This window comes from Mirounga leonina, unplaced genomic scaffold, assembly GCF_011800145.1.
Source record: "Mirounga leonina isolate KUSES-001 unplaced genomic scaffold, KU_Mleo_1.0 Mir_165, whole genome shotgun sequence".
Classification (NCBI taxonomy): domain Eukaryota; kingdom Metazoa; phylum Chordata; class Mammalia; order Carnivora; family Phocidae; genus Mirounga; species Mirounga leonina.
In genome coordinates, this window is record NW_023270415.1 from 33490671 (window position 1) to 33503563 (window position 12893).

General features: G+C 37.2%; 1 protein-coding gene across 5 annotated transcripts in view; it reads left to right on the forward strand.

Annotated features, from left to right (window-relative positions):
- Nucleotides 1-12893, forward strand: part of RALYL (RALY RNA binding protein like) — a 686645-nt gene that overhangs the window by 578828 nt on the left and 94924 nt on the right. For 4 of the 5 annotated variants that reach the window (XM_035011452.1, XM_035011454.1, XM_035011450.1 and 1 more), the window contains one exon: nt 360-392. The exons of the other annotated variant lie outside the window; for it this stretch is intronic. In XM_035011452.1, coding sequence (XP_034867343.1) covers nt 360-392 — 33 coding nt within the window. The remainder of the gene's footprint in view (nt 1-359; nt 393-12893) is intronic. 5 annotated transcript variants of the gene reach the window in all.

The window sequence follows — 12893 nt, forward strand, 5'->3', positions numbered from 1 at the left end:
TTTACCACTACAACAATTACAAATAGATATATCCACACTTCTACAAATTACTGTAAAAAAGAAAAGAGGATATAGAGAATGCAAATCAAAATTAGACTAACAGTATTATTATCTTAATGTCTCATTTAAATGGTACATTCCCATTCCAAGTCCCTCTCATTAGCTTCTGCATTAAGCCAGCCAGAATTTGAATTAGTCCAGATTAGATCTTCATATATTATTTATAGCTTTTTATTAGTGCTAACGTATACATTTTCACCCAAACAAGTATAATAATTTTGTCAGATTCCTATAAAAGCAATTTTTAAGTGTATAGCAAATTGTTATATTAAAATTAATTTTTCATATTTTTTTCATAGACTTGAGTCAAAGGAGCCTTTCCTGTCTGTTGGGTGAGTATATGTCTAAATATTTTAAGTCTCAGTTCTTTCATCGATTTTTTTTTAAGATTTTTTATTTATTCATTTGAGACACAGAGATAGAGAGAGAGAGCATGAGCAGGGAGAGAGGCAGAGGGAGAGGGAGAAGCAGGCTCCCTGCTGAGCCAGGAGCCCAATGTGGGGCTCGATCCCAGGACCCTGGGATCATGACCCCAGCCGAAGGCAGACGCTTAACCATCTGAGCCACCCAGGCGCCCCCCTTTCATCGATTTTTAACAAGGTCTTCTGGGATGGTATTATCAGTCATATAATTCCATATTCAAAGTCATCCCATATCATTGGACGCGTCATATCCTCAGCAACATTGCTATCTATGTTTTATAAAGGCTTAGCCAGAATGTTCACAAAGCTATTTCATGACCTTGGAAGTTCAGCAAATAATGCATGTAAAAGCCTGTATCCTCTAAAAAAATCAAACGAGGTATACAGTAATTTTCTATATTCTCGTCGTGTAAAGATAACGCTCAGATTGGTCTTACCAATTCCTCTGAACCGCAGCTTCACTATATCTAGTCTGTCTACTCGTTCCTCTTAATCTACCCTAATGTTTCTTCTCCCTTTTTTCCTAAATCTGCCTTCAAGATCTGTATCTATCTTTTCTCCTTTTCTTCCATCTAAGAACACAAAGCTGAGGAACCATGAAACAGATTAAGTAAAACCAACACTTGCCTCCTCTGGTAGTATTCCGAGTCACAATACATGTTCTAATAATAATATATTGTTGACAAGAATACACATGTGCTATTTTCAGGCATTTTGCTAATTAAGAATCAGCAGAGTTGTTATTTGATCTACCAAAATAATCCTTTGACTAACATATTAAAATGTCTCATTAGGGGACTTTTGCATGCTCAGCATTATGGTTGATGTTGTAAAGTATCAAAAAGTGCCGGAAGATATGATAGCTTAAAGGCAATCATGTCATAACTGATGGGGAGAAAAATCATGTACAAGCAGCCATTATACTCATGCTTAATGACCAGAAACATGGGATGGGGTAGATTTTTAAAGGATCGCATTAGTTTTCTTTTATCACTTCACAGTCCTTGAATATTTCTGTCACTCCTTGAGCAACATGGTTCCCTTTCCCCTTTCCACTCCTCACAAAAGCATTTGAGAGAGCCAGTTGAATCATGAGAATGAAAATAATTGTTAGTGATGCTGGGAGAAAAAAAATGGAGTAGATGCATTTATTGGAGGATTTTTTGAAAAAAATGAAAGGTCAAGTTGATCTGGTCCAAAAAAATCATTAGAGCATGCTTCTTTCCTTCATTGATCATCAGCTCCTATTGTTAAAAATCTTTAAGCCTGAAGAAATCTTTTATTATGAATGCATATGTGTCCTGCCCTCAAGTCAAGAGGGCTGAAATAGCTTCTCTTCATGCCTCACTTAATGCAGTTTCTCGGCGCATTTCCTATTCTCCCAACTTCTTTGAGATGGAATTCATTTTTTACTTCATACCTCTATTTTACAAGGGCAGACTCTAAGTAATCTTTGTTTTAAATGTATCAGGAGTGGGCGCCTGGGTGGCTCAGATGGTTAAGCGTCTGCTTTCGGCTCAGGTCATGATCCCAGGGTCCTGGGATCGAGTCCCGCAACGGGCTCCCTGCTCAGCAGGGAGCCTGCTTCTGCCTCTCTCTCTCTCTCCCTGTCTCTCATGAATAAATAAATAAAATCTAAAAAAAAAAAAAATTAAATGTATCAGGAGTTTAAAACTTCGAATTAGAGCCATGAAAAAAAGTTTCCAAAAAAGAATGACATCTAACTCAGCAAATACCCGAAATGGGAAAACTGGCATGGCAGTAGGAAGATAACTGCTATTCCTTAGATGGGTCTTAAAAGTAAAGGGTGAAACATGCAAGCCAAATGGTCTGTGGACTGGATACTTTAATATATAGCTGAGGGCGCCTGGGTGGCTCAGATGGTTAAGCATCCGCCTTCGGCTCAGGTCATGATCTCAGGGTCTTGGGATCGAGTCCCTCATCGGGCTCCCTGCTCCTTGGGAGCCCGTTTCTCCCTCTGCCTTTCTCTCTCGCTCTGTCTCTCACGAATAAAAAAAAAAAAAAAAAAAAAAAAAATCTTAAAAAAAAAAAATATATATATATAGCTGAACTTCTCCTTTTTCTCCCAAGAAAATTGTTTTAAATAAAATTGCCTAAAGTTTGGATGAGTCTCTCTTAGTTAAGAGGATAGGATGATTGTGAACATAGTGGACCCATATGAGACGGCCAGGCAAGGTAGTCTAATAGAGAACCACTATTCAAATTTGTGACTCTCAGTTCTGTCACTTATCAAAAGGAATTAATGCATGGTGTATGTTCTTTGGTATGAGTTGACCTGTAAGTCCATAACATTGAGTTTTTCTAGGACCCTGCACACCTCACATTAATTTTAATTCTATGTGCAATAAAAAGCATATGAATGAATAGATCAGTGCTAAATATTGCATACTTCAGTCCATTGCCTGCCAGTGTCTTAAAGCACTTGTTAATATGTACTTCTAGAAGTTGCTCTTCCCTTTGCAGGGTCTGACACTTACAAGCTATGTGTATTGGTTTAGGCGATTACTTGAACCCCCAGGCTTTGGGTTCTTATTTGTGATATGGAGATTAAATAAGATAATTTAGATCAAGTACTTAGCACTGTTTTCGGTACATAATTGTTCATAAACGTTAGCTTTTATTACAGATGTGGAAGGTATACTCATTTACAATGCTCCAAAGAGTCAATCTGAGAGCTCTGAAGTAGTTCAGAGAATAAAACTCCCCTTTAACAGGGCATTCTTTGAGTTACATGTGGAAACCAAAAGATGTTTTTATAATGGAGAGGAAAAAAAACAAAAATTGTGAATGGAATAAGCTATCAAACAAGATGAGTACAGGTAATTGTTTTGAATTTTTATGATGAAAACTAATAATTGTCATTTAAATTTTTTAAATGGAAAGAAATATTGATACATTTAAAATGTGTATCTCTTCTTAATATAAATTAGGGAGCAAAATTCTTCCTTTCATAAATGTGCTGTAGTAATTAATTACGAAATAAAATTTTTAAATGTCACAACATAAATTCAGTCTGAATATACCAATGGAAAAATGTGTCAAAGAAAGTTGTAAGACAGGAAATATTTACTTACGGAAAAAGATAAGGGAATTATGAAAGGAAGTTAAGTGAAATCTCAGATCTCAGACCTTCAACTAAAGATTAATAAGAGAGGAGCTTTCTTTCACATGCACCAGTAAATGATTAATAAGATAATGTCATTAGGAAAAAAAAAAATAACCTAGAGTGAGGCAAGAAGGCTTATCCCAGAGTCTGATTCTGTTTACCCAAGGTAGGCCAATAAATGCAGTGTTTTCCAAGGCTGTCGAGCCAAACCTGGAAACCACTATCATGGCTGCATTCTCCCAGCTCCTTCTCCTACAAACATACACAGATTGTTCTTACAGACATCTACAGTCTCTGGAATTTTTTCAGAAAATCTTTGAAATATAGCTTCCCACAGTCTTTCCCTGTTTGGGATACATATGGTGGAGGTGGACACATTGATCTAGAACTGTCTTGGAATTTACCCATCAGAGACAGGATAACATGTAAAGAGACCAGATAGTATGCCATGGAAGCTTCTGCGGTGCACAAGGAGCAGATTATCTATGCTCTGGTGCATCAAAACTCATTCTGATGTTGTCCCAGACCTAAGACTGGAAATTTATTAAATTTTAAATGATTAAATAATATAATTTAAATATTTAATAAATAATTTTTATTAAATGTTGATTAAAATATTTTATATTATAAATATTATGTGTATACAGTATATGCATTACATATTTTACATTTATTATAAATATATGATACAAAAATATTTGTATTATACATAAAATAAATTTAAATAATAGATTTAAAAATTAAAATTCTTTCCCATCTCGCTCACCCAACAGTAAAACAAATCAGTTAAGCAAACGTGTTTTTTAGTGTGGAGCTTAGGCTTGCGTGTTACAAGAATACTAAGCCTGTGATATTCTACTCACCCTCCAAATGTTCCATTTTAGAGCAATTAAGAAAACTCTTCTGACAAATGTTTGTTTTTATGTGGCATCAGACAGGTTCCGATTTTGGAAATAAGCTGGGAGAAAACAGGTATAGAGTTTGCATTTAGGAAAGTGAACAAGAGGGGCGCCTGGGTGGCTCAGTCGTTGGGCGTCTGCCTTCGGCTCAGGTCATGATCCCGGAGTCCTGAGATTGAGCCCCGCATCGGGCTCCTTGCTCCGTGGGAAGCCTGCTTCTCCCTCTCCCACTCCTCCTGCTTGTGTTCCCTCTCTCGCTGTGTCTCTTTCTGTCAAATAAATAAAATCTTTAAAAAAAAAAGGAAAGTGATCATCTCAACTAAGATGATTCTAAGATCTAAATCTTAGTTTAAAACCAGTCTTGCCTTGAAAAAGCTTTTACAGCTTTTTAATGAAAAATACAGATGAGGGAAAAGGAAGCTCCTGTTCATTTGACGTTTAAGATTCACATTCTAAAGGGGCATGTCAAGACAATACATGAGTTCTCTTCAAGTACAAGTGACTGTTGACACTTTGCAGACACTGAGCCACTTTAAAAATATACTCAAGGCACTAAACGAAATTTTCCATGTGAATTATTTCTTCTTACCTCTTCAGCATGAAGTTGACCTTTTAAAAGAAGACTTTTAATATGAATTAGATGTATTTTGGAATTGAAATTTTGGTTCATACCAATATTTCAGCTGATGAATTTTTGCGTGAGTAGCTTTATTAGGAGGACTATTTATTGCACAGGTAAAAAAAAATGTTCAGACTGTTTTCACTGCATTAGGATAATTTAAATAACTCAGGGGTGCCTGGGTAGCTTAGCTGATTAAGCATCTGACTCCCTCGATTTCAGCTCAGATCTTGATTTCAGGGTCGGTCGGGGTGGATGGAACCCTGAGTTGGGCTACACGCTCAGCAGGGAGTCTGCCTGAGCTTCTGTCTCTCCTTCACCCTCTGCCCCTCCCCCTGCTCTCTCTCTCTCTAAAATAAAGAAATCTTTATAAATAAATAAATAAATAAATAAATAAATAAATAACTCAGAATAATTTTAAAATGATATTGATAAAGCTCAGAATTATTATTTCCTAAGCTTGTCTAAGAGATTCAAAACACATCAAAGATAGAAATAGCAAAATTACTATATTTATCTTTATCGAGGCTCAATGAGTAAGCTAATCATGGCCCAGTCAAGGGGCCTATGCATCTCCACATCTCCTGGATCCTCTGAGATGTAGTGGGACCTATTCTACTAAGTCCAAACAAGAGGGAGTGAATGAAAACTGCCAGGACAACAAAGCTCGCCTTACATCTAAAATTGACCCTCACATAATTGCTAGTAGCTATATTTTTTAAAATAATTTTGCTTGGGGGATATTTTCCCCTTTTATTTCCAGTCTTGGAACTGAATTTGGATCTTCAATATACTTCTGCTGTTATTATGAAGACATTATTAAATCTTGACACTCTTATTAGGTCCAATATTTACACTATTTTACTTTCGTCCAGGTTTTGTATGAGTCCTTATATTTACCAGTAGATGCTATACACTGTTATACTCTTAACTACCTATTTGAGAGCTTAAGTTCTTTTTTTAAGATTTTATTTATTTATTTGAGAGAGAGAAAGAGAGACCACAAGCAGGGAGGGAGAAGGGCAGAGGGAGAAGTAGGCTCCCAGCTGAGCAGGGAGCCCGATGCGGGGCTCGATCCCAGGACCCTGGGATCATGACCTGAGCTGAAGTCAGACACTTAACCAACTGAGCCACCCAGGAGCTCCTAAGAGCTTAAATTCTGTAATTCGATCTCTTTGGTTTGAATTTCATTCTGTTACTTCCTAGCTAGGTGCCTTGGGCAATTTGTTTAACTCTTCTGAGCCTCATCTCCTCACCTGAGGTAATAACTTATTCCTAGGGCTGTTTTGAATGAGCTAATATTGCAATGTTCTTAGAACAGTGTCCGACACCTAATAAACAGGAAATAAATACCAATTACTATCAATATCCTATGCAACAATTAAGTTATATTAATAGTTTTTTCCTAAAGGAGTAAGTTCCACCAAATGACAAAAATGTCAACTAATTGAATCCCAAATATCTTAATACCCAATTCCTGGTAATGCAGTTGAATTCTGGGAATGGAGTTCAAAAGAGAGTGAAATCAGCACAGGAATGAAGGCCTGCCTAGTTACTCGGGAGATCTTTGAGGAAGATAGACAAGAAAAAGTAAAATAGCATTAAGACAGGAAGACAATTCCAGAAGGTACTTAGATTTATAGAAATATCACACACAATATTAAAAACTTTAATAATAGGAGCATGAAAAAGGGAAAGCAATACCAATTTAGGGATGGTTTCAGTCGAGCATCAAAACATAAAACAGAATTATAGGACTGCTGTAAAATCATTTAGGAATTAAGAGTTTAGCTTGGGCGCCTGGGTGGCTCAGTTGGTTAAGCGACTGCCTTCGGCTCAGGTCATGATCCTGAAGTCCCGGGATCGAGTCCCGCATCGGGCTCCCTGCTCGGCAGGGAGTCTGCTTCTCCCTCTCCCACTCCCCGTTTGTGTTCCCTCTCTCGCTGTGTCTTTCTCTGTCAAATAAATAAATAAAATCTTAAAAAAAAAAAAAGCATTTAGCTTAATTTAAGAACTGAGAAGTTGAAGAAAATGGCCCGATCGTCAGGAAATTTTTCTAGACAAAAGGTAGGACCTGAGTTAATCCTCAAGGTGAGGTTAAGAATTCAATACAAGATTGAGAGAGGGAAGAAGATGAGCTTCCTTTTCATTCTGTGGATACAGTGGAGTCATTGAATGTTGTGTGTTTGCTTGTCTATTTTGTTTTTACCTGAAGAGTGATGTTATCCAAAGTGAGGTCATAGTACAGCCATTTAGAAAGCTGCTGCAATAGTCCAGGCAGGACTTGAAAAGACTCCTGACTTTAGCAGAATGAAATCACCTCACACCTGTTACAACGGCTATTATCAAAAAGATCAAAGCTAATAAATGCTGGTGAGGATGTGGAGATAAGGGGACCCTTGTGCACTGTTGGGGAGAATGTAAATTGGTGCAGCTACTACAGAAAACAGTGTGGCGGTTCCTTCAAAAAATAAAAATAGAACTACCATATAATTCAGCAATTCCACTTCTGAGTATTTATCCAGAGGAAATGAAAACACTAACTGGAAAAGATACCTGTGTCCCCATGTTCATAGTCTCATTATTTACCATAGCCAACACAACCTAAATGTCCATTAACAGAGGAGTGGATAGAGAAAATGTTATATATATACATGAAATATTATTTAGTGCTTTATAATAGAATTTTGTCCAGTCTTTAAAAAGAAGGAAATCCTGCCATTTGTAACAGCATGGATGAACCTGGAGGACATTATGCTAAGTGAAATAAGTCAGAGGCCAGACACAGAAAGACAAATACTTCCTGATCTTACTTATGGGTGGAAGCTAAACTAGCAGAACTCAGAAACAGGGCATAGAATGGTTGTTGCCAGGGAGTGGGCGAATTAGGGAGGCAATGTTTCGGTTATGCAGAATGAGTAAGTTCTGGGAATCAGAACATGATGACTATAGTTGCTAATACTATAATGTATACTTAAAATTTGTTTTAAAAAGGCGATCTTAAGTGTTCTCATTAAGAAAAAGGTAACTAGGGTGCCTGGGTGGCTCAGCTGATTAAGCGTCTGCCTTCGGCTCAGGTCATGGTCCCAGGGTCCTGGGATCGAGTCCCGCATCGGGCTCCCTGCTCCTTGGGAGCCTGCTTCTCCCTCTGCCTCTCTCTCTCTCTGTCTCTCATGAATAAATAAATAAAATCTTAAAAAAAAAAAAAAAGAAAAAGAAAAAGGTAACTATGTGAGGGGACGGATATGTTAATTAGCTTTCATTAAGGCAATCATTTCACAGTGTGTATGTATATCAAAAAGTCGTGTTGTGCACCTTAAATATATACAATTTTAATTTACTAAGACCTGTAAGGAAAAAAACAATGGGAAGGAAATGCCTGATGAAAATAACATTTTTTTGAGAATATTAGAATCAGTGAGTGAGGGAGTGATGTCTTCTTAGGGGCTGCTCAGCTGAAATTTGTGGGATCATGGTGACAGGATGACGAGCTAAAATCCAGGTGTAGCATCAAAACTAGGGGAAGGTTAACAGGAAACTGTCCCTGAGCTCTTAAATACGCCCGTCTGACACCTGGAAGCCACTCATGGCCAACGCAATGCCTATCTCTTGATGGTGTGGGTTCAATTTTCTTTGAGTCTCCAGGGAAAAGGGGCTAAGGGGGTAAAGCCAATTGTCCTCTTCTAAAAATCTATTCTTTTTATTTGGTTAGACTGAGACAGTGCTACCACAAAGTTAACGATTCCTTTAGCAACTGCACTTGTTTCATTTTTCCCCAAGGCCCTCCAGGCTGCTTCTCTGGAGAGTACACAGTTTCCACGGTGCTATTTTTGTAATCTAAAGCAGTTGTGCTCTCAGGCCTGATGCTACAACTGTAATTTTAATTTATCAACCTGCCACTCAGGGAAATGTGTAAAAACATTTGGAAGCTTAAACCCATTATTTATTTCTGCACCTGTCAATGCCACTCTTCTGTACTATATATATATTGACCGTGGTGTCTTGAATGCATAGGTTCCAGAACGCACTTTTAAGGAGCAAGAATTCATTACTCTCCAATAATAAAATAGAATAGAGTCATCAAAAACAGTCTTCCTCAGTCCTTACCATTTGAAAATGTCTTAGGAAGCAGAGAGACTCATGGTGACTAAAACGACTTTTATTTCTTCAGTGAAATGTTCTCCTCAGGGAAAAGAAAGTAATTGCAGATTATAGCAGGCAGGAGTATAGTGTTACTTAGAGGGAAGAAAATACATAGGACCATTAAATAGATTTATTTAAGTTCTGCTTATAAAGAAAGCAGTGGTGCAGGACTTTATAGCTGATGATATTTCAAAAGAGTGTTATCAGCACTTTCACTACAGTCTCATTCATTCATATAATAAAGTGTCACATTAAGCCAAATGTCACAGTTCATATCAGTTTTACTTTGAAAGTTGGTATTATTATATATCCTAGGCAACCTCCCCCCCAAAAATTTGGATGAGATCTTTGATCATAATAAATTAAGGTATTTAAAAGTCAATCTATCATTTGAGATATGTATATATATATATAAAGAGAGAGAGATTCAACCATTAAAAACATTCAACCCAATAATAAACCTGATGTCATACAGGTTATATGTGTATTTAAGATAAAAATGCTGTTAAAATTGTGACTTAAATAATATTGGCTAAATAATCTTACCATATCCTCTAAACTCTTAGTCATAGCAATCCTCACCACTTAATTATTCTAAAAAGGCAAGTCTAATGAGAAGTTCTTTAAAATCTACAAAGGATTGGGCGCCTGGGTGGCTCAGTTGGTTAAGCGACTGCCTTCTGCTCAGGTCATGATCCTGGAGTCCCTGGATTGAGTCCCGCATCGGGCTCCCTGCTCGGCAGGGAGTCTGCTTCTCCCTCTCCCACTCCCCGTTTGTGTTCCCTCTCTCGCTGTGTCTTTCTCTGTCAAATAAATAAAATCTTTAAAAAATAAAAAAATTAAAAAAAATAAAATAAAATCTACAAAGGATTTATGATCACTTCATATTATACAATTTTAAATTAGCCAAACTAATTTGCAGACATCAAATACCCATACATAAGAAAATCGATAACTAAACTCGTCATACATAAAATCTCACTCATGAGCAGAACTAATCTTATATGATGTTATGGAATCAAATTTAAAACAAAGCTCTGAAAGGTATATTAACTTACACAAGTACCACTGTTTCCTTAATACCAGCACTGTTTTTGAGGAACGTGAGTTTTTAAAATGTCAAGCTACATTGGAAAGAATGAGCATATAGTCTGACCAATAAAAGATATGTGTATTGGATGTGTATATGAATAAAATAGAAATGGTGGCTCAGATTATTTAGATATCATATGTAGAACTACTACATGAAGAGTGTTGATTCAGTTGGAAACAAGATCTCAGTTTCATATACTTTTAAAATCTGTTCTGACAACACTCACTAGAAATAAATGTTCAGAATAAAGAAAGTGCTTGATTTTCTCTCAGTTAAAATCAACCCATCTCCAAGGAAAGAAAACTAATTAACTTTACTTGAAGATAATAAACTCTTTTTCCAGGGTGCCTGGGTGGCTTAGTCAGTTAAGCATCGGACTCTTGGTTTCAGCTCAGGTCGTGATCTCAGGGTCGTGAGATCAGGCCCTGTGTAGGGCTCCGCACTCAGCATGGAGTATGCTTGGGACTCTCTCTCCTCTCCCCCTACGCCTCCTGCCTTTGCTCTCTTTCTCGCTCTCAAATAAATAAATAAATCTTAAAAAAAAAAAAAAAAACTTCTTTTTTTCTATTTTTAAATATCCCTAAAATGGGCTTTCCAGTGGAATTACAGTTGCTTACCTAAATAATTTCTTGGCAGTATTAGCCCTTCTTAAAGGATTCAAAGTTTTGCTTAGCCTTTATTTTCTATTGTTCAATGAATCTACACTGGTTCTCATATATAGAAAATAGATATTCTTATAATTATTTTAATACTGGAAAACTAAGACACAGAGATGTGAGGTAGGCTCCATAAAGACACACAGCATATTGGCAGTCATTTGGAAATGGAGTCCAGCCTCTGGCTTTTGCTTAAAGAGCTGTCAGTTTCATTCACACTGACACTTCATTCTGTCTTCTGAGTTTCATATTCATCTGAATCATAATGAACATCCACATAATAACTTGAATTATTCAGGAAAAATAATCATGTACATAAAAAGTTATCTATTGCTTCCAGAGGTAGTGTGAATCCCAGATTTGCATTATGAAAGTGCTGGCAAAAGTTTTAAAGCCTCATGTCCCAATTAAATTCTGTTCATCCAGCCAAGAATGACTGATCTTTTTTTCATCAATCTCAAAATGTGACCTTTTCAACACTTTTAATGACATTTTTCAAAGTACAGAATACTTTTGATTCAAAAGATTCCCTACTTAACTCTGCAGAACAAATCAGTTTTCACAGTATAATTGATAGCTACCAAATATTAGCAAAAACCAGGCATCGCTTACGCTTTAGGAGCTTATCGGGGGGAAAAAATGCATTGAGGAGCTATATTTTGGCATGCCAACTAAAGTAGATACTAAAATGAAAAACCAACCCTCAAATGTTTCATGTTTTTAGAAACATTATTTCTTTGGTGAAATTTTAATTAGATCACATTCAAAATTTACCATTAGAACCTGGAGGCCACGTTAAACTTCAAAATAACATAACAGTGCCTCTGGTTTAACCCAATAGTAGACAACCCTTGACTATAATTTCCTCTTAGCTTCAATGAAAAGCATAAAAAAGATGAAACACTTGATGAGACATTTCTCCCAGATCTTGTTAAATTATCATATCATGCAAGTGGTATTTCAATGAAGGGTATGTTATAGCCCAACTGGATACTAAAAATCTTGAAAGCCTTTTAAAAAGTGAGGCTTCTAAAGAAGTTATTTTTAGGGGTGCCTGGGTGGCTCAGTTGGTTAAGCGACTGCCTTCGGCTCAGGTCATGATCCTGGAGTCCCAGGATCAAGTCCCGCATAGGGCTCCCTGCTTGGCAGGGAGTCTGCTTCTCCCTCTGACCCTCCCCCCTCTCATGTGCTCTCTCTCTCAGTCTCTCTCTCTCAAATAAATAAATAAAATCTTAAAAAAAAAAATCTATAAAAACCATCCTGGGGCACCTGAGTGGCTCAGTTGGTTAAGCATCTGACTCTTAATTTCAGCTCATGTCTTGATCTCAGTGTCCTGAGTTCAAGCCCCACATTGGGTTCCACATTGGGCGTGGAGACTACTTAGAAAAAAAAAAAAAAAAAAAGAGGGGCGCCTGGGTGGCTCAGTTGGTTAAGCGACTGCCTTCAGCTCGGGTCATGATCCTGGAGTCCCGGGATCGAGTCCCGCATCGGGCTCCCTGCTCGGCAGGGAGCCTGCTTCTCCCTCTGACCCTCCCCCCTCTCATGTGCTCTCTCTCTCTCATTCTCTCAAATAAATGAATAAAATCTTTAAAAAAAAAAAAAAAAGAAGTTATTTTTAAAATGTGTTCCTTAATCATGGGCCTTTGATTATCAACATTAATTTCAGTAGGCCCATGGCATGCTGACTCCTCCAGATTCCCACATCAGACCACCAAGTCAAGGATTAGGAGGCTTCCCAATAAATCAAAGCATCCATTCGTAATTTTCTTCAGTTACCAGTTTTTAGCTTGAAGCTCATGAGGAAAAATTTGATCACTGCCCTTTGTACAATGAGCAGCTGTCTAATTTCATTAAGTGCATCAATTCATTATTTG